General features: G+C 39.3%; 1 protein-coding gene across 5 annotated transcripts in view; it reads right to left on the minus strand.

The window, feature by feature from the left end:
- RARB (retinoic acid receptor beta) overlaps positions 1 to 20405 on the minus strand; it is a 320215-nt gene that overhangs the window by 50829 nt on the left and 248981 nt on the right. For all 5 annotated transcript variants that reach the window (XM_086851330.1, XM_086851340.1, XM_023919252.2 and 2 more), the window contains one exon: positions 16379 to 16527. In XM_086851330.1, coding sequence (XP_086707456.1) covers positions 16379 to 16527 — 149 coding nt within the window. The remainder of the gene's footprint in view (positions 1 to 16378; positions 16528 to 20405) is intronic.

Below are 20405 nucleotides of genomic sequence, written 5' to 3' on the forward strand. Positions count from 1 at the left end.
TTTATTCTGAAACTGGGGCTGGGCAGATATGTGTATGTTTTACAAAAGAAATGTTTGTGATGCATGGCTTCTTTTCAGTCACTCTATTTTAATCATTTAAGTTACCCTCTATCCTTGCTAACCCTGTGGAATGTATTTAGAGAAGGTAAAGCTCCCATTCCTGCTCTCTCTGGAGCATTTTAGGTATCAGACATTTAAGGTATCTCTCAGTGATGGGATCTGCACAAAACTGCTTTGTTCTTTGACAAGGGAATTGCCCAGGAACCTGCATGAATTAAATGTAGTTTGCAGAATTTTTAATAACTACTGGCAGCAGTCAGGGAACAAAAAAACCCTGCCTCACCAAATCCTGGTAGGCTCAACAGGCAAGCTAGGGCAAAGACATGCAATTTTTAGTTGTTAACCAGGAAAATTTACTCTGTGAGGCCTTGGTAACATGCAAGCCTGCAACTGGAGTTGTGTAGAAAGACTTACAAAAGACGTACAACCCAGCTTGTGCTGTTTGGTGATAGCATACAGACAAAGCACATTGCAAAGTGGCTGCAGCCAGAGCAGGAGACCCCACCAGTAATCAAAGCTACCAAAACAGCTATCTAAAAGGAAGCTCAAATGAGATAATTTCCAGTTGCACAGCACTTTTCCAGGATGCCTGCACTGTCTATCACACTTTGGAAGTCACAGCTTGCAGAATAAACAATTTAATCATCTGACATTATGACTGGAAACCACCGCTGGCACAAAATGGATGCAGCTACAACAATAAGTAAAGGAAGGCTTGTTGCCAGAAAGCAGGGAAATTGTGATGATGATGTACATCAGGGCAGGACAGGAAGATCTTTGCAAAAACAAATGTCAATGGCTGGTAGAAAGCACCTAGAAATGCCAGCCAGCCAGTGGTGGTGGAGTTCAGCACCAGCCCGCTCTGGGAAGGGCTCTGGCTTTGCTGGTATTTCCAGCTTGCCATGCACACTTCTGCTTGTCTAGCCATTTATTCTGCAGATGAAGAGCAGGCCTAAGATTCTATGGTCAAAGAAACCTAAATTTGCTCTTGAAACCAGTGTGGCAGTGATTTTCTTTCTTTTTTATTGGCAGAACTCAAAACGCTGTGAAAATAAGCAGTTGTCATCCCACAACTTGCATATGGGAATCTAGACCTGTGGATTTAAGAGCAACCCACTATGGGGAAAAAAGGTCTATTATCTTTTCATTGTTGTTACACAAATGGAAAAGTTTGAAATATCTCAGGGTTTTGTCACTTCTTGAAAAGAGAAAAGGGCCCAAAGGACATGGATGAGCAGATGAGGAACATTTTACTCCTCTCTGAGCTACCTCAGTGGGGATACTCATCTGCAACTACAAAAAAATTCACAGCAAAGACAGAGCAGGCCATGTTTGATAAATCCTAATAGTTTCTAAGGTGAAAAAGGTCTTATGGGCTTCACAGGGGAAAAAGAGAAAATAAATCTGATAACAGAGCTTGAAAAATTTCTTCATGGGGCTAGTAATGCCAATTAGCCTAAATTAACCCCTGGTGAGGCTGGAAAAAAACACCATTTTTTATTGTGCCCCTTGCCAAAACACCTTCTGATTCCACAAACATTGGTTTAATGTAAAAAAACATTCTACAAACCATCAAAACATTGACTACTTTTTTTTTTGTTTCTGGGGAGTTTGAAACACTTCTGCTGTCCAGCTGGCAGAGAGTCAGCTACCAACAGAATAGGGGAGATGTGTTCCATCAGCTGCAAATCTGCAACGACCAGATTCTTCCAGCAAGGGTACCAAGGCATCCCTAGGACTATGCACGTATTTCTCCACAATTTCGATTTTCACTGAACTCCTGACCTTTTTAGCAAACATGTCAAAGTCTCCAGACAGAACAGTCATCACCTTGAAACAATATGTGAGGCGAAAGAACGGCTGAGATTTTCTGCTTCTCCACTTCAGTGGTTTAAACGGAGAGGAAGGCACTGGTATGCGCTTCCATCTGCTTTTTTCAAATTAAGAAAAAAGAGGAGATGGAATGTATATAATTAAAAAGTTACAGTTAACTTCCTTTCAGTCATGTCTGTAGGATGATTTTTGGCCTGCTATGAAACTCCAGATGGGAAGAGTAATGAATATAATTTAATACAAATAACAGGAGATCAAAGAAGCGCTTTTCTGAGTTATTTCACACAGTTTAATGGAGAACTCAAGAATGAATTATTGCATTTTGCTGTTGTTTTATATTTTTGTTTATGCATATCAATTCCCTTTAACCTAATTTGTGAAGGATCAAACCTACAACCCAATAAAACCATAAAATGTCACCAGGATGGTTGTACAACTGGCTAGCACTTATCCAAAAGGCTGTATGTTGCTAACTGCTCATCGTTTTTTCTTTCCCTCTCTTCCCCTCCAGTGCCTCAGGATTTATACCACCAATTAAGACAATAATGAGTGCCCCAGGTTGACCTCCCAGGAGCAAGAATTAATTAAGCGCAGTATTTCTTCGTAAAGAATGACACTTTTCCAAACCATTTATGTAGCTGCCCTCCTGCATGGAGGCACAGTATCACAGAAGACTTTTCAAATTGCTATCCCTCAATTGTATGACTGATTTTGGTTTATGCTCATAATTCATGTCTTTATTTTTATCCACTGGGTTTTTAGACAGCTGGAGCGGGGGGACATTTTCTGTGGACAATGTCACAATTTTACTGGGATGCACATAGGGTTCTTTTTTGCAGAGATATAATGGAAAGACACTTAACAACAGCTACTCTAGCAAACTAGCGGACCTCCTAGTAAAAATAAACAAAAAATCTCCACCAAGCTATGCCCCTGCAGTGACATGCAGATTCCTGCAGCAGGCAGGACAAGGAAAAGACTTATGTTAGCTATGCAATTACCATACTGCAATTACTTGTAGCAGTCTCTCAAATTAACCTTTCCATTTAGCTGCCTGGCAGAGATGGAAACATGTGAAGAGGAAAGGGCAAGCTCAAACACAAACCTACATGGGAGAAAGAAGGTGTGTGTGTGCTCCCAGGAAATTCCCCGCACAGGCAGGCTTTGTGTCCTTCTCCTTCTCCCCTCCCAGCCTTCCCCATAAAGGCTTGCAGAGTTCCCGCACATATTTGGCAGCAGAGTTATTTATCAAAAGAGGCACAGGGACTTTATTTAATTGTCAGCCAGTACAAAAATCCCTGCATTTCTGCACCATCTGAAATTTATAGCAGCACTAGTTTCTTTCCCGCTATCAGCAACCGAATGTTTAGAGCTCAGCTGAAATAATAATGCAAACTATGCCACAAATATTTATATATGCCTGCAAGCTGGCTGAGGCGCAATTCCCCTCATGCTAGCAGAGAGATCTGCACAGTTTGCGTGCACAGCCAGCTGTTCCCTGCTCTCGCCCCAGCTGACCTGGAGCCAATGCAGCAGTCCAGCCTGAGCCTGGCTGGCTGGGTGGGTGCCTATGGGTGCTGCCAAAGAGCTGGCTTTGGCCATGCCACAGCATGGCCCCTGCTTACCTTCAACACCCAGCATGTTTCTATTCTCTTTGTCAGACCTGGGAGGAGTTTTAAAACATGCCCGATCTGCAGCAAAGAACTTTCTGAGGAGGGATGAAATGACATACGAAAACAATGCAGAAAGCAACTTAAAAATACTCAGAAGAAATAACATGGACATAAACATGCCAAAATAAACCAGATGTCTTGAGCATTATGCTTCCTGGTACAGTTTTCAGTCCTCTATCTGAATGACTCATCAACACACGCTCACTATCTTCCCATAATTTTTTTTTGCTCTTAGTTTTGACAGTTGACATCTAAACAAATATGTTGTACCAGATCTCTTGAAATCTGGCAAGTAATATCTTGTACTTACTACTTTATGCTGCACTCTCATTGCCCTGTGTTCAGCAACAAAGAAAATGCTAATATAGAGCTATCCACCAAAATCCACTAAAGCCTAGAGTTTAGTGAAACTTGGATGCCTGGAGACTAGAAAACAGAGTTCAAGTAAACACCCAGAAATATGCAAGTCTGGCTCTCTATTACTGGCAGTAGTCAAGGAAAATTACCTTTCCACACTGCAGCTGAAACTCATTACCAAAGGCGACAGCAGAGGGATGAGTTGGAGCTGGACCAGCTTGGAAAACCCACCATTTTTAAGAGTAAGATGATGGCCATATCCCCCTGCCCAGTTTCCATACACAGTCAGAGCACCCACAGTCAGAGCATACACAGTCAGCAGTCTGGACAACATGGGAAAGCAGACTAAGAAAGGTGGATGAAATACAGTCTGTGCCAGTGCAAGGGATTAGCAACTGCAGAAACTGAGCCAGAGGAATCAACTGACTAGTTCCTCCAAGCAATAAAGAATTTTAGGGTAACACTAATCAGAGAGATGCATCTTGTTGCAAATGCCAACACAAACCACACTGAGGTGATGAAAAAGCATCACAGGTTTCAGGACAAATGCAGTATTGCATCCACCTTGTCTGGTGGATCACTCAGCTAAGCTGTAGGGAAGCAAGGGAGAGTCTTGGACTGGGCAACTTTGACAAGAAAACATGACCTTTCAGAGATGAGTGAATGAACTGGAGCTGATTAATCTAACACAGGAAAATCTTAGCGAGATGTTTTCCTGTTTTCTCCCTCCCTTGCCAGACTTCAGTCAATGGCCAGATTCAAGCACAGAGCTCATATAATCACAAGACGATCATTCTTTCAGTTTACGAAAATCACATGGACTTAGATGAAAGGTCTTTTTAGTTAGTTCATCCATTTGGTTCCTGGATGCTGTGCTTGCATCTCTTCTGTTCACCTAAAACTCCCTTTTCTTTCCTTTAAACAAAATACACAGTTTTCACTTTTGCTTCTATACATGTAATAACCACGGTGCATTAGTATCGACGTATATGAACTGGGCAAGACCATTTGAAGCAGTATCTGAGAAATGCCTTGATCCCATGTTCCAAAAAACCTGCAAAAAAAGGTTATGCTCATTCATTTAAAAAATGATGGGTTGCAGAGCTCTCTTTCTTACATGCTCTGCATAAATATTGCTAAATCTGGAGCACTGCCACTCTTTTGGACCAGCAGAAAGCATGTAAGGATCACGGCGCACACTGAAGCGAGGACCTAATAATTTGCATATATATTTATCACTGGTGCACGGGGCTGCAAGCAAGGCAAGCACTCCAGAGACAGGGAAGACCTCTCTCCTGTTTGGAAGATTCATCTGGAGAGCAGCCAGCGAGGACACTTGCAGGAGGAGTGAACAGTAGCCCATTGGAGTGGTTACACCACAGCTATAAATCTCTGCTTTCCCTGTTAAGCGCCTGGGAGGAGGGAGAGGGAACTGGCCACAGCTGACAGTAATGGGTCCCATTAAATTGTCGCTTTTAAAAAGACTCTAAAACGAGAACAAACTTGCTTCATAAGCATTTGATCAGTCTGCCTGACACCAGGCAATGGCAGATCCTGCTCACGTGCACTGGCTGGGGGCTGCTGGCTCTCCCCTCCGGCATTGGGTTCTGAATAGCTGGAGTGAAATCACTGACTGCATTTACAGCCAACCAAATCTACATTTTTGGCACTACTTGTAACTGTGTCTCACCTTATAATTTATGCATCCATTATTCTAGACAAGGGATCCAGAAACAATATACTTTTCCCCTCTAAAATATAAGTATTATGATCCAGTTTTTATTGCATAGTAACTTTTCCCACTGAAATATATGAAATGGGAAATTTTAAGCATGGCCACATGAAATCATAAGGGACTTCATGTACAAAAATGTTTTTCTACTTCTCAGCTGTCTCCTGAGTTGAGCTATGGAAATTGTGGGGGCTCCTGCTTATTATCAAAAGGAAGAACAATTTATGAGTAGGGACTCTGAATATTTGGCAAACCAGCTGCAGCAGCACACCACTTAAACAGTTTCCACGTCACCATACCAAAGAATTGGGTGCATGACTTCTTTAACACTACTAGTTTCTATAGCTAGAATACTGAGATGCACAGGTGTCACACCTAGAGGTGTCCCCTGTATATGGGAAGTTCCTCTGAAATAATAAGAATAATAAGAAACAGGAAGAAGGACACAACATGTATATAATTTACATGATTATCAGGAGACAAGGTATCCATGTTTCAAGACTACAATACAACCTAGATACAAAGAGGGAAAGATAGGCACATGGCTGTAATCTCAATTTTGTCATTTTCTGCTTTTTTGAATGAGTACTCAAAAGTGAAAGAATTTCTTTTAGTAAGGCATTTGTTTTGTTTTACAGGGTGAAGAAAAAGAAGAATGTATATCATAAACAAATTGGATAAAGAATCTCTAAAGCTGACTTCATTGGAAATACTGAATCTTGGAAAATTACATCCAGTTGTCTTTTCTGCTACAACACAGACAAAGACCAGCTCCAAAAATCTAAACAGCTCTAGGACCCATGGTGCAAATTCAATTGCACTCCATTTCCAGAAGAATCTAAAGCAAATGCCCCTCTAGGAAATTTTCTCAAAGGAACACTTCATTCAGGATTAGAAAGAAGCTCTGTTTCCATTATCAGGTCAGTCAGTCAGTTAGCAGATGGCAATGGAAGGCTACTTTCCAAAGTATTTTCAAAGTATTGCAAATTGAGAAGCTGACCATTTGCAAACTGGGTGATGGTTTACAAAAATCAGAAAATACAGATAGGTGCATCTTTCAAAGTAAATTCCAAAACTGTAGCAAACAAAGAGCACCTGAATATCTACTTAATACATAAGTGTGAACAGAGTTAGATAATGATTAATTCCATTTTCTACCATTGTGAAACCCCTTAAGTTTGGATTTACTTCTCTAAGATGTTCCAATAAGAAAGGCTTTAAGTACATGCTAAGAAAAACTTGAACAACAATTTGGAAAGATGCCTAAAGCAAGAACAAGTGACCTCAACCATCTCACCAGCACCAAAATCACACTCAGCCAGAACTACTCTTGGCAAACTATTCTATTCTTGTTTCCAACAGGAAAAACAAGGTGCAGCAAGCTATCCTAAATCTAAATTCAACAAATCAGTTGTATATCCTTCTGTATCAACTAACTTCTCATTAACCAGATTTTTTTTAAAGTTCCAGAGTTATAAAATGAAAGGTAGTTCATTGTAATTTTATACATTTGTAATGCCATAAATATGGCATAGTATAAAAAAATAAGCTAGCACTGTTATCAGAAAATCTCAGAGTATTTAATTTCTGATATCCCTATTTCCTTATTTGCTGGATTACATCTGCAAACAGTACTTTTAAAGATATTATAAAATCTTGTGTTAAATATGGTGGAAAGCTGCATTTTTTCCTACACTTGCACAATTTGCAGAGTGTGCACAGAACAGCCTCTACTCTACAACTATAATTAAAAGCCACATGTGGTCCTTAAACTAACGGAGAGGTATGAAATAGATTGACAAGATGAGAACAAAATAAAAGGTTTTTCCCTCTTTCTGGTGAAGAAAATTGAAAAAGTAAAACCTATTAGAACCTATCGACAGGAAAATAAAAATACACTCCACACTCCCTGCATGCAAACCAGGGGACTTCTCAGCAGGCAAGTGTACTGGCCTGAATTGCAGCTCACCTGCTTCTGGTGTCTCTGGTCAGTACCTCACAGCATGATTTGCATAGACAGCACTTTTACACGTGGATATAATTTACTTAATTCTGCTGAAGGTGTTGTAAACCACACACACATTACTGATCTGGTGTAAGCCTGAGCTCTCTCAGACATTTGCTAATAAGCCACAACAGCTACAGGCAGGTGAAAGCTGGAAAGAAATGTGACAAATACATCTACAAGGACTCTTTATCATCCACAGTGGTGCAAGAAACCATGATTCAACTCCAGCAGCAACATGTACATACAAATATAAATTTGAAGTTTCTTCTTTTTGCAGTGTATATTCCCAGATAGGGAAAGGCATAGACACAGACAAAAGAGTAAGACTAAACTATTTCAGTTTATTAATAGAACAACAATGAAAAAACTGTAATTATAATGGACTAGTTAGTGGCCCAAGATCCTGAAAAGATATGCACGATCAGCAGGCACAAAGGTGACATTTATATCAGGAAATGCTCTTGCCAACCATCATGGGCACTATGGCTTGCTGGCATGCAGTGGGAAAGCCCACATCTACCTTAGATAATTCCTACTGACCTCTGAAATGGGACCCAAACTGTCCACAGGAGTTGCCTGCCTGCAGGAGGAACACCCCTTGCTACCAGAAACCTTCCAGGTGCACTGCACGGCAAAGCTGTGCCCCAAAATGTGGCTGGTCACCAACACACCAGAGTTCAAGAGTCTTGAAGTGCTCTTTTTTGAGACAGCCTTCAGTGATGGTATCAGGAATTTTACACAAGAAGGAAGTGCAAGATATAAGCCAAACAATTATACATTATTATTTGACAGTTCATGGAAAATAAGAGAGTACTTTCCAGTTCTTGTTTCTACAGGACTTTAGCCCTTATGCTCACAAATAAGTGGAGCAGCGGGGTTAGCACAGTTAGAAAGTTAATTTGGGATAATCTCTGTGCTTTTATAGCATCAGCATGGATGCCAGAAAAAATTACAGTAATTAGTAAAAACAACTATTCTTACATCTTAAGATGAGCTCCTGGTCTATGACAAGGCAACAGGCAGGGTAAGCAGAAGATTAGCTGTAGATGGAGGTGCTGTACCCTCATGGAGACACTGCTGCTCTTTGTCCATCTCTGCTTCAGAAGCCCAGTGCAGGGGAGAAGCTGAGCTATAACCCACAACCTAAGTCCAAAGCACTGGAAAGCATATTTGGTACACAATACAATTTACATTTTTGCTATCTGTCACGGTGAGCAAGTAATTTTATTTCTTCATTCCTGGTGCTCACACAACCCAGAGAGATTTTAATAAACCTGGTAAGACAAAATTTTTGTTCACAATCCCACCTATTTCATCATGTTTGCTTGCTCTCAGAGTGCTTCCAACTAATATACGCTTCCCCATCTTAAAATTTTTAAACAAATTCAGGATCTGTCAAAAGTTTTATCTTACAAACAAACAAAAAATAATTAAGGACTTATTTCAATAGATACCACCTTTTTCATGGGGCACCTGACCTTCCTGGGTTTGTTATTTGAAAAGCTACAATTTCAAGGATGGCATTAAAACAATCAGGTCTTCTCTGACAGCACAAAATGAACAAAATTTCCAGTTTTTCAGAACTACATTTAAAGCAGTTGCAACTCATTTAGTGAGTTTCTGCATATGGCATTGCTTTCTGCAAATGAATGGCTTGGAATGTTGCTATGCTGCGAAGTGCTTCCAGTTTAAGACCTGATTATATTAATAGTATGCAGAAATGTATTTTGAAACACATTTTTCACCTTCTAAAAAGTGTTGTTGATTTAGCTGAAACTAGGAGCAATTTTCTGTGATTTGAGGAATTTTTCATAGCTGTGCATTGCATGACAGCATGCATCTCTACTGCTGGCACTGTCACTAATAGAGCCTAAATGGAGACGAATACTGCTTGATCATTCAAGCTGATCTATATTTTTCTTTGAAACAACAGAAGCTTTTCCCACTGCATTGATGCAAACAATGTTACTTCTTTCCCTGATACAAATCATACCATGCACATATTTTCAAGTTTGCATTTCTTACTTTCTGTTCCAGTTATAGGTGATTAAAATATGCCGAGAAAACAAAACCGAACAAATACATGGAATGTTAGTTAGCTAGCTTTATGAAGTGTGCTTTTATTTTTTACTGCTAAATAGCTGAGAAAATTCTATGTCTGGATCCTTAATTCCCTGTAAAGGGGCATAAATATAGGCTTAAACATAATTATATTATAGCTAGAAGCTAACATGTGCATGAGTGGTGTTATCAAAAAGAACTGCTGCTTAAGATCCCTTCACAATCCCAAAACTGCCTAAGAAAATGCAAATCTGTTCTCACATGATGTAAGAGACATTATTAAAAGGAAAAGGCATCTGTCCCAAAGGACACTGTTCCATAAAGGGAACTTTCTTATAACAATCCATAAAATATTTTAGGTCTCTCAGCAACATTTCTCGCAGACCAAAGCATAATATCACAGAATCATGATATCATTTAGGGTGGAAATAACATTCTTGCCATCAAATTTCAAACAAACAAATAAAATGAAAGCCAGTTCCTCTCTCGCTCTCGCTCTCTCTCTCTCTCTCTGTGTAGCATTTTGTAAACCAGTTGTTGTACCAATGCTGATCAGGGACTCATGGCCAGCAACAGGGAAACCCCCAGCCCCTCAGCATCCAGAGGGACATAATCATAGGGGACATCGTATGAGAGAACATTAACACAGTTGTGTTTGGGCACCTAACCCAAAGGCTCATGGAGACAGGCTGTTCTAGAGGGTGATCCAGAGCAGGTCTGGTGTAGATGTTTTCAATCAGCAACCACAGGAGCTTCTCTCGCTCTTAACAGACTACAGACAGCACAGCCTTCAAAGTTAGGCAGTAATTTTGGGCCTCAAATTGAGTGGTGGCACTGCCTTGCGCTGCATCTGTAAGCAATTAAGTTAAAACTGTAACAAAATGACAGTTTTTCTCCTCAGCTTAACATCTTAAGCTTAACAATAAATTTGAATGAAACAAAAACTGGTTTGTTTTCTCTATTTTTTTTTCTCTGTGTGGATGCTATCTTGGGGAGTCAGTCCTACAAAATTACAGATCTAAATGTCAAGGTTTATATCAATGCCTATTTTTTCATACTGCTTCAAGTCTTTGCAATAATAAAAACATATATTTGAGTCAGGAATATGTCAAACAAATAGACATATTTTCATAGTTGAAGACCCTTGAAAATGTATTAAATGTGGTTACCCTTTTAATTTATCCAATATTAGATGTGATACCATATGAAAACTCTGATGGAAGGAAAGCTATCCTTATTTTATGATAAAAGCCAACCTGGGATCACTCAGTATTGAAGCAGTTAATAACTACATTTTTGTCTGTTAGCATCAATAACAGGCAGAGAGGCATCTTCATCATTCAGACAAAACTGCTGGACCGTAAACCTACCCTCTTATATGCTGCGCTGTCTTCTCCCATGAAACTGCTCTAGGCATCTTTGCTGCCCACCGAATTCAAGCCAGTAATCCGGGCAGCACTGTCAGCAGAGGAATGCCGTCTTTTAAATGCCCAGAACAAGAGACAAGGCTTTCAGAGACAGCTGAAGCTGCCAGAACACCAGCTTCTCCTCCTCACCCACACAATGCTGGCATTGTGTGGGGAATCCAGACCACTACTCTCAGTCCCTCTTTCTGCAAACCCGGCTACAACAACGACTCAAGTCAGGACTAAAGAGCTGAGCGTTTGGTGACAGTCAGCCCTATAACCACTTGCACCAGCTGGATAAATCCAGATTGCTCATTTTCCATGGAATTTGTTTGCGTGCTATCTAGCAACACCCAGAGACTGGGGGGGGAAAAGAAAAAGATCTCCGAAGTCTCTAACTGAGGTCATGAAACAACACAAGTAGGTTCCAAAACCCACCTCTGAAATGCCATGCAGTTTATAAAATGGGAAAGTTGTAAATGAGCTGAATATTGTCAATGTACTGTTTTACACATAAAAAGATGGACTGTCTGTGGAATTTTTCTTACAAAATACATCGTGAAGATCAGTTTGATTTTGAAACTCTAACACATACAGAAAGCAAATGACCAGCTATGAGGCATACACACTTTCGTGTTTTGTGTAACACCCAGAAATAAACATAGAAGCTCATTTGGGTTTTTTTTCTTTTAACCAGTTTGAAATTCTCATTGTGGTTCACAAGTGCCTATTATGAAACACTTCATCCCCTAAAAACCTTAAATTACTAACATATCAACACAAGCCACAGAACAGTCTTCCTACTACGGCACAGTACTGGAAACTCCAGTAATGAATAAGACAGCAAGGTCACTAAAGTATTTGGCAAAGGAGATTAGGAGGTTGTTCCCAGGTACCTGAAAAATTAAGAACCAAGGATGACAGTGAGTGGGAAAAGAGGAAGCAAAGACAGGAGAAGACACCAATCCTATGTGAGAAGACCACAGCAATGGTTTGACAGTGAAGACAGCTGAAGCCAGATTCTCAGATTCTGGGGGAGAAATGACAACAGACAGGGTAAAATCTGTAAAAAAAAATAAAAATCTGTAGGGTAAAATAGAATCAGAAGCAGGCCAGATTCAGATTTCTGCAGACCAGAAATTATGTCATCATGACAGCATGTCTGAAAGAACTGACATTATTGTTGGTGATGACACAAAGAGAGGATGGAAAGCTCTGTCTTCATGAACTCTGTGTCCAAGGTAGCAGTGAGGTGAGCAAGATGACACGCCAGGGAAAGATGGGAGGGGAGAAGTCAGAAATAGGGGTACTTTGGAAATCATCCATGGGTTGGTGGCAGCTGAGGGAAGATAAAATTTACAGCTCAGTGTTTCCCAAATTGAACATCACAAGGTTATAGCCACCATCCACAGCTCTCCAAGGGCTCCTGGCTGGAAGGGTCTCAATTAAAAATACACCTGTTATAAGCAGAATATTGCCATGACATCCCCCATTGGTCTACCATAAAAAGAGGTCAGTAAACAATGCTTTTTAAAATAGAAAACCAGAGAACTGAACCTTGGGGAATGGCACTAGGAACTGGATAAAGAGACATTTAAGGAGATATTGAAAAATTAGAAAGGAAAGAGTCTGAAAGCCAGGAAAAAGAAAGCCTGATGAATCAAAGGCAGCCATCAACCCAAAACCCATAGGACAGAAAATTGTCCCTTGCATTAGATGATGACTAACAATGATCACTGTGGCAGCAGCTTCACTGGAGTTCAAAAGAAAAAGGCAAAGAGAAGGAAACAGAGAGAAAACTAGAAGAAAACAAATGGAAAGCCAGGACAGAGAAACGAAAGATCAGGGTCCTAATTAGATAAATATGATGTGAGCAGAGTTCTCCATTTGTGTTTCCCTTGGGAAACAAGACCAGGAGTTCAAAGTGAAAGGTAAATGAGACAGAAGGGGAAAAAAAGAAAAGACTTGAGAAAAGGACTTCAGAACATAGGAAGGTGCAAATGCAAGAGAAAAAATTAGTGAATTTAAGATTTAACATCACAGAATGGAGACTGCAAATTTGATGAAGAAAGAAGGGAAAATAGAAGTGAAAAAGGAGAATATTGCAACAGTCAGATGAAAAAAGAAAGAAAGGGATTGGCTGATATTTTAGTCTAGTTTCTTATGGAATGAGATTGCCTCTCCCCATCCCAACAGCTACTGAATATGTTGGTCAGCTTCAGTGACAAATCTTGAAGAAAACAGAGCTCTTTGAAATTGTATGAAAATGTGTCTTCAAGGTAAAGGGGTAATGAATTTGAGTTTCCTAACTACACAAAAACCTGTAACACAAATACTTCCTTATAATAACAATAATAAAATACTCCCTTGATTTACCAAAGAATCAGCATGAAACTGCAGTTCCATACCAAGCAGAAGCCTTCAGTGAAACACAGGCTCTCTAATAAACTTTGGTTAATCAACAAAAAGGCAGAGATCCATGAGAAAGAAGGCTTCCTCAAGCAGCAGTGCTCAGTTCTCAGTGCTTACTAAACTTGCAAAGAAATGGGCTATTTTTTGTACGAAAAAGGCTGGAAAGAAAAGAGGTGCATGAAGAACTGATATTGAGAACAGAGGGTGAAAGTGGACTTGAGAACAGGAAGAAGCCTGTAAGTATACAAATCAGAAGTTCAAGGTGGTAGTTTTCTTGAGGTACAGGACCAACAGCTGATGACAGTATGAAAGCAAGTGTAAAGATGAAGGAAAAGAAAAATAAACCAAACAGTCAAAAAGGGCACAAGAGGAAATGTGGATACTAAATGCAAAAAGAAGGGAACAGAGCCTGTGTGGAACTAAGTCACAGGCTTCTCATTCTGGCTTGAATGAGAAATTGAGAAATTGAAGAAATTGAATTGAGAAAGCATGAGAAAGAATCCAACAGTCCTTGGTAAAGAACAACAATCTTTGCAGGTGGTGTTTAGGAAAACAGTCAAGAAGTGATGTTACACTTAACCAATGATGGTAGGTGTGTTGCTTTAATGACCAATGAGAGTTTTACCTCTTGAACTTTCTCAAACATGTCTATAAAAGAAGATCAAGAATAATAAGGTTTGCTCTCCTGTTCAACACACAAGAGAGTCTGTGTCGTTCTTCTCGCCATTCCCAACAGAGCGACAAGGAAAGGGCAACATTCTTCAGAAAAAGAGTGGAAGCTGGCAACACAGGTTTCTGAGGTGTCCTCTGCTGCTGCAGTCTGCTGTCTGCTCTCTGCTGACATCCAGCTCACCACTTCTGTTGACCTGAAAGCTCAGACAACTTTCAACAGCAAATGTAGCACCTGACTGTCCACCAAAGGGACCGGTGGTTGATTCAGCAGCCACACCATGTTCTTGCTGTTTTCTACCATTCGCTAAGGATATTGATTCAATCCATGGAAGAGATTCCATAAAACCTTAGTCCAACCTGTTGCAGAGCTAGAATCAACAAACCCAAATATTACCAGTCTCAAGCAGCCAAGTTACTACTTTGGAATCTTGTTATTTCTCATAGACTGACAGGTTTTGTGTGTAACTAATCTTTTTTTTTTTCTTCTTTTAACATCAGCTATCGTTAAGTGCTGAATTAGCCCATCTTGCAAATTAGCAAGCAAGTGAAGACAATATTTTTGTTCTTGTTGAGTAATGGCTAACACATTACAAGATGGATTTCCTCATGTATTCTGACAAGTGAGATCATGCTTTAATTATTTATGAAAATGCTTTGCAGTAGGCCAGTGAAAGTCCTACAGTGTATTTTTGCATATTTTTCAGAAAGAATTAACTCTTAGGGACATGTGACCTTCCTGCCACAGTCTACAATTACATCTGTGATTAGAGGTAATGTGGGTGTGAGCAAGTTACACTACCAGCATTTGCATGTTAGCATCTGAGTATGATGAGATTAAGAAATCAGCTAAGTTCTTCTTAAAAAACAGTTAAGTTGTGATAGTGTTGTGGTATCTAAAAGAAAAAAATACAGACAGGACATCTAAGAAAAACCTCAATAATACCAGAAAGAGGTTCTAAAACTGAGGTGAGATTAAGAAGTTACTTCCAGTAACTAATTCAGTCACTACAACTATAAAATAGAGGGAAAACCAGATTTCAGTCCTTTAGTTTTCTGTCTAATGACACAAACCCAGGACTGCAATATTTTATGTAAGTACAAAATGCCACTAGCATGGAAGAAGTTGAATTTTCAAAGGATAAAGTAAAAATGGCTAACTAAATCACAAAAATAAACCAGCAAAATGTCTTTTGTTAATTTATTCTAAAAACTTTATTTATATGGCTATAGCACCTGTCACATTTTCAGCATGCATTAGTACTGTACTAAACACTACACATCTATTTTAAGCTAAAGGATGAAAATCATAGGTCTTTAACTGTTAAGAAAGATCATTGCACTAGGGTATGCTAACAAATTTATCTATGAGAGCATCTGCCCTATGATATCATTCTTTACCATTTTTCACTCTACCTTCTTCCTTGCATGGATGGAAGTGCACACTGTGTGCACACTTCCAATTATTGCCACAAACATGGTGTAAATGACATTGCTTCTCTGCCAGGTGTCTTCAGATTTTCTCTACTTTTGAGTGGTGTGTTTCATTGCTGCATCCTATGGACAGTCATCAATTGGACAATTCATGCTCTGACAATCACAGCACTGGAAGGCAGCTGGCAGATGTGCCAGCAATGAAGTCTGACAGATTAAATCTTGCAAATACAAACCTGCTAATCCTCAAATTCCCAAATTGATTTGAGATTAGTTACATAGCTAGAGACAGCACCAAAAATTTACATATGATCAGATCCTGTTCCCAAACTCTACCCCCTGGGTACAGAGAGGTACAAGTACACAGAAAAAGGCCAAGAGCAGCCAAGGGCTACGTGAGATCTCAGGGAATATCTGACCTACAGATGTACAATGAAGAGTCTCAAAAGTTTTCTGTTTATTCTTTGATTATGTCTACATCTATGACCCCACTTTCTTGCGAGTCAGTACTTCAGGAGGTCCCTGAAAGACATATTTGGCAGAAATTACAATGGGAATTAATTCCAAGAATGATGGTAATTTACTTGTCTTTAGTCATGAATCAGTATTAAATCACGCAAGAAAGTTACAGCCGTCTTTGAAGACAATCAAGTCACACCAGACTGCATTGTTTTATCCCTCTCCTAAGATGAAATGCACCCCTATAAAAGGAAAGGGAGATGATGGCACTCACCTTACATCCCTCACAAGCACTGACACCATAGTGATATCCAGATGACTTGTCTTGACAAACAAAACAGGGCTTGTAAACACGAGGGGGTGGAAGTGGTGAAGGAGGGCTCGGAACAAGTTCCTCAGAACTGGTGCTCTGAGTTTCAACTGCTACAAAAGAAAAAAAAAATGAATGATTCATAATTATTTTGAATAAATTACTATATATAAGCATATTGTAAGTATCAAACTGGCCCATACCCTTCTTTCCATAATAAACATTAATTTGTCTTTCCTAGTAAAATTTAAAGGGAGCTAAGCAAGGCAAATAATGGCAAGATTACATCCTACAGCCTTAAAACTATATTTTAAAGTACCCAATAATTTAGATGTAGGGCATGAATCTTACCAGGCTCCCAAAAAGGACAACTTTTGGCTCATGTTCCGGTTTTAGCCTATTGAATTGTATAGCAACCACATGTGCAGGTTGGATATCAGCCTTTAAAGGGAAACTGTGATGGGTACCTAATCTTGGGAGAGTGTTTTATCCTCCAATATGCAATTCTGACCTAGCAGGACAGCAGCACATATCAGGATATATGTAAAGAGTCTGAGACCTGAAGTGAAAATTACCTAAACAAGTTGTCCTTTTTTTTTTAATCTGCAAAACTAGCACAACCCAGCAACACTTCCTTAACTGCCTTAGGACCTGTAACATCAGGAAACCTCTCTGAGAAAAAGCTACTTATATATTATGACCCCCCCATATCCCTTTATTGCCTTAATATTTCTAGATGGTCATTTGTTTCGAGCCTGCTGAAAAGCCAGTAGCCCCTTTCAGGGAAAGGACGTGAAAGCTCTACGATGCAAGATAAGACATGTGAACTACATCTTTCCAAAACATCTGCATTAGTTTTCTGTGATATGCTGTCATCATTCCTCACGTTTACTGTGGATGTGCAATACATTTTCATGTTTCACCTAGCCGTCTGCTGCTTCTCAGATAAATCCCTCTAACTTTTCAACAGATATACAGGAATGACAGGATCTGTGAACTCAGATCTATCCAGAAATATTAGGCACTATCAGCAGAGCTAAATCTCCAGAGTACGAACAGCAGGTTCTAAAGAATATTACTCAATGGAAAAATCTTAGACAAGATTTACTGTACATGATATTTTTCAGATTACAATGATGATACATTTCTACTAAGCTCATGATTCATTGTCAACCCATGTGCTGCTGAATTCATAGAGGACATCACAGTACAGGAGGCAAGCTCTGATTACTCATGAGAGAAGGGTCCCTTTCTGCCATTTTTCCTTGGGTTAAGCTAGTATCAACTTCAAGGACAGACGCATCTTGAGAAGAAAATAAATGCCAGAGTAAAGTATTAAAGGCTCTGATCTAAGCAAAGAAATACCTTTGAAATTTATTTATACATCTAACAATAAGGAGGCTGTGAAAAAACAGGAAACTAAAATAAGTAAAGTAACATGGCTCCATAAATTGTGACATTAAGACAATGTACATAACTATTCTCATCTTTTTCAGTATTAAATAAACTGAACTTGTCAAACATCTACATGCTCCTACCACACCAAGAAAACTTTAATGAAGCTTTTTCTTAATGAAAACTCATGTGAGAATTATCATTTCTTTTCAACAGTAATTTTTGGTATTTAAGAGCGATAGAGAGTGCTCTGTTATTGATCTCTGCACAGCCACCCCGCTTGAATCAATAATCTATTAGTACTTCTAAATTAAAGTTAGATTCATCAAATGCCCTTGAGAAGCCCCAAACATTCCTTGCCTTATTTCATGCTCATACATGAATTATGGTGGCTTCCAACGAGTCTATGGAATGATAAAATTTTAGCTTTAAAACTCCAGTACCAGCAGACAATGTGTTTTGTATTAGCTCATTCAACTCTCCCAGCCCAGTAAAAGGCAGCTTTTAGGCTCCCCATGGGAAAACAAGGTTGTGTCATTCAATAAAACAACTGCGCTCCTGCAATCCTTCTGTGATTTCGGTTTGGAGAAAGCAGCCTTTCAGGAGTAATACTGATACACTTCTATTTATTCATCAATTCATCCTAAACAAGTATCAGCATCCAATAGTAGCATTCCAACTACAAATAGTATTGTACACCAGAGAGGTCTGTCAAGCACTGTAGAAATAACAGGAGATTGTGATACCCAGAAGAGATTATGCAACCACCTCAGTTCATAAATACACCACACAGTCAGCAAGTGAAGTGTTGAAGGTGCTGCTAGAGAATATTTTTCAGGAAAATTTGAAAAGGCATATGATTAGGAAGGAGCCAATGGAAATCAGAAGATTGTCCCCAAAACACCCATAGACATGTGCCACTAAAAGGACTTAATCTGCTAAAAATAATGCTTGCATTATCTGAACAACTGTCTAGGCAGTTTGGTTTTTAGGTTGTTTTATTTTGGTTGGTAAATTTGGGGTTTTTTATTTGGGAATTTGGGGCGTTGTTGGTGCTTTTTTGTATAGAAAAATCTAGTTTGGGCACATTCACTTTCGAACACAGGCAAGGTGTGCAGTTTTCTGGAGAAGGCTTGAAGCCAGGTTCAAGCCATGCTCGACTCTTACTCCAGTTTCTGACTTACTACTCTTCCTTGGATTTAGCTTTACTTGAAAAAGTATGCAGTGCCTGTGCAGAAGTCCTGTGCAGGCATCTGTAGCAACTCATGCTCAGGAGGTAAAAAGTGTTGTTTTTGCAACATGTTGACAGCTAATGGATGCATGACAGCAGAAGCTGCTTTCTTCTATGCATGTCTACACAAGCAATAAGGAAAAAAATAAAGGATGAAGGGTGGACAGTTGACTTTTTCCAGAAGAAGCATTTTTAAAGCAGTCCTACAATTTTGGGAAGAATTCAAGGGGGGGAAAAAAAAGAGAATTAAAAAAATGCAACTTTTTTCACGCCCTGCTTTCTTGTCCTGTGGGATGAGACACTTCAGGATCCCTACTCACCTGAGACAACAGAGCCTTGGTGTTGTCACCCAACACCTGAATGCAGCTTAAACACACAGGGACTCTCAAACAATCGGTCACTTCACAATTCCTAAGATGTCTGAAATTTTTCTAAAGGTTAGATAAAGTAGCAGATAAGATCTTTAAAAGCACAGCGTGCTTTCTGAGAGCTAATTTACTGCCAGCTAAACTGTGTTGACAGATGGAGAAGGTATTTTATTTTGAGACCAACTAGAAGCAGGCAGGCACTGCAAAATGCTTCATGTTCTCCTAGAAGCTTAGATTATTAAGCTTGCATGTTAATGCACACTTTGGACAGTTGAGTTTTAAAAGAATAAGAAGTTGTAAAGCAAATGGCATTTCCTGGATAGCCTCAAGGGAATTTTGAATACTGAGCTCAGGGTCCCTGGTGGGAAGCAGCAATTTCAGCTAATTAGGGTGAATAGCAAAGTGTTGCATTTGGTCAAAACATTCTGTTAACCCTCATTTTTGTTGGCACCAACAAGAGTCTGGATTTTTTGCCTTTTCTTTTCTTTCTTTTTTTTTTTCTTTTTGTGAATTCACTGCAGGAGTGCAAGGCACTCAGCTCACATACATTAGGCAGAAAGTCAAAGGAAACGCCAAAGTTCAACTAAAGTACAAGTAATTAGAACCAGATTCTCTGCTGCTTGTATGTGTGCATTTGATTGTAGAAGTTATTTATAAGCCTCCAAACATTTGAAAAAATAACTATATACTGTAGATCATTTAATTTTTATGTCTCGTCTGGAAAAAAAAGTCTGCTTTTAATCATCTTCCAGGAAAGAGCCAGGAACTGGGAAAGTGGGTCTCAATTGTTTCAATACAAATTTCTCTCTTTCATGTGCCACATAAAACTATACTATAAAATTAAATCCAAAATATCATTGACTTTGCCCCCCCCTTCATTTTTTTTTTTTTTAATAAAAAACTTCTTTGAATTTGTCATGCTTAAATAGTTTGCATTGTTATGAGGGTTTGGTTTTTTTTAAAACTCTTGTTTGGAAGAGAGACAAGGGGAGAAGGA

Source organism: Cyanistes caeruleus, chromosome 1 (genome assembly GCF_971803275.1).
Source record: "Cyanistes caeruleus chromosome 1, bCyaCae1.hap1.1, whole genome shotgun sequence".
Lineage (NCBI taxonomy): Eukaryota > Metazoa > Chordata > Aves > Passeriformes > Paridae > Cyanistes > Cyanistes caeruleus.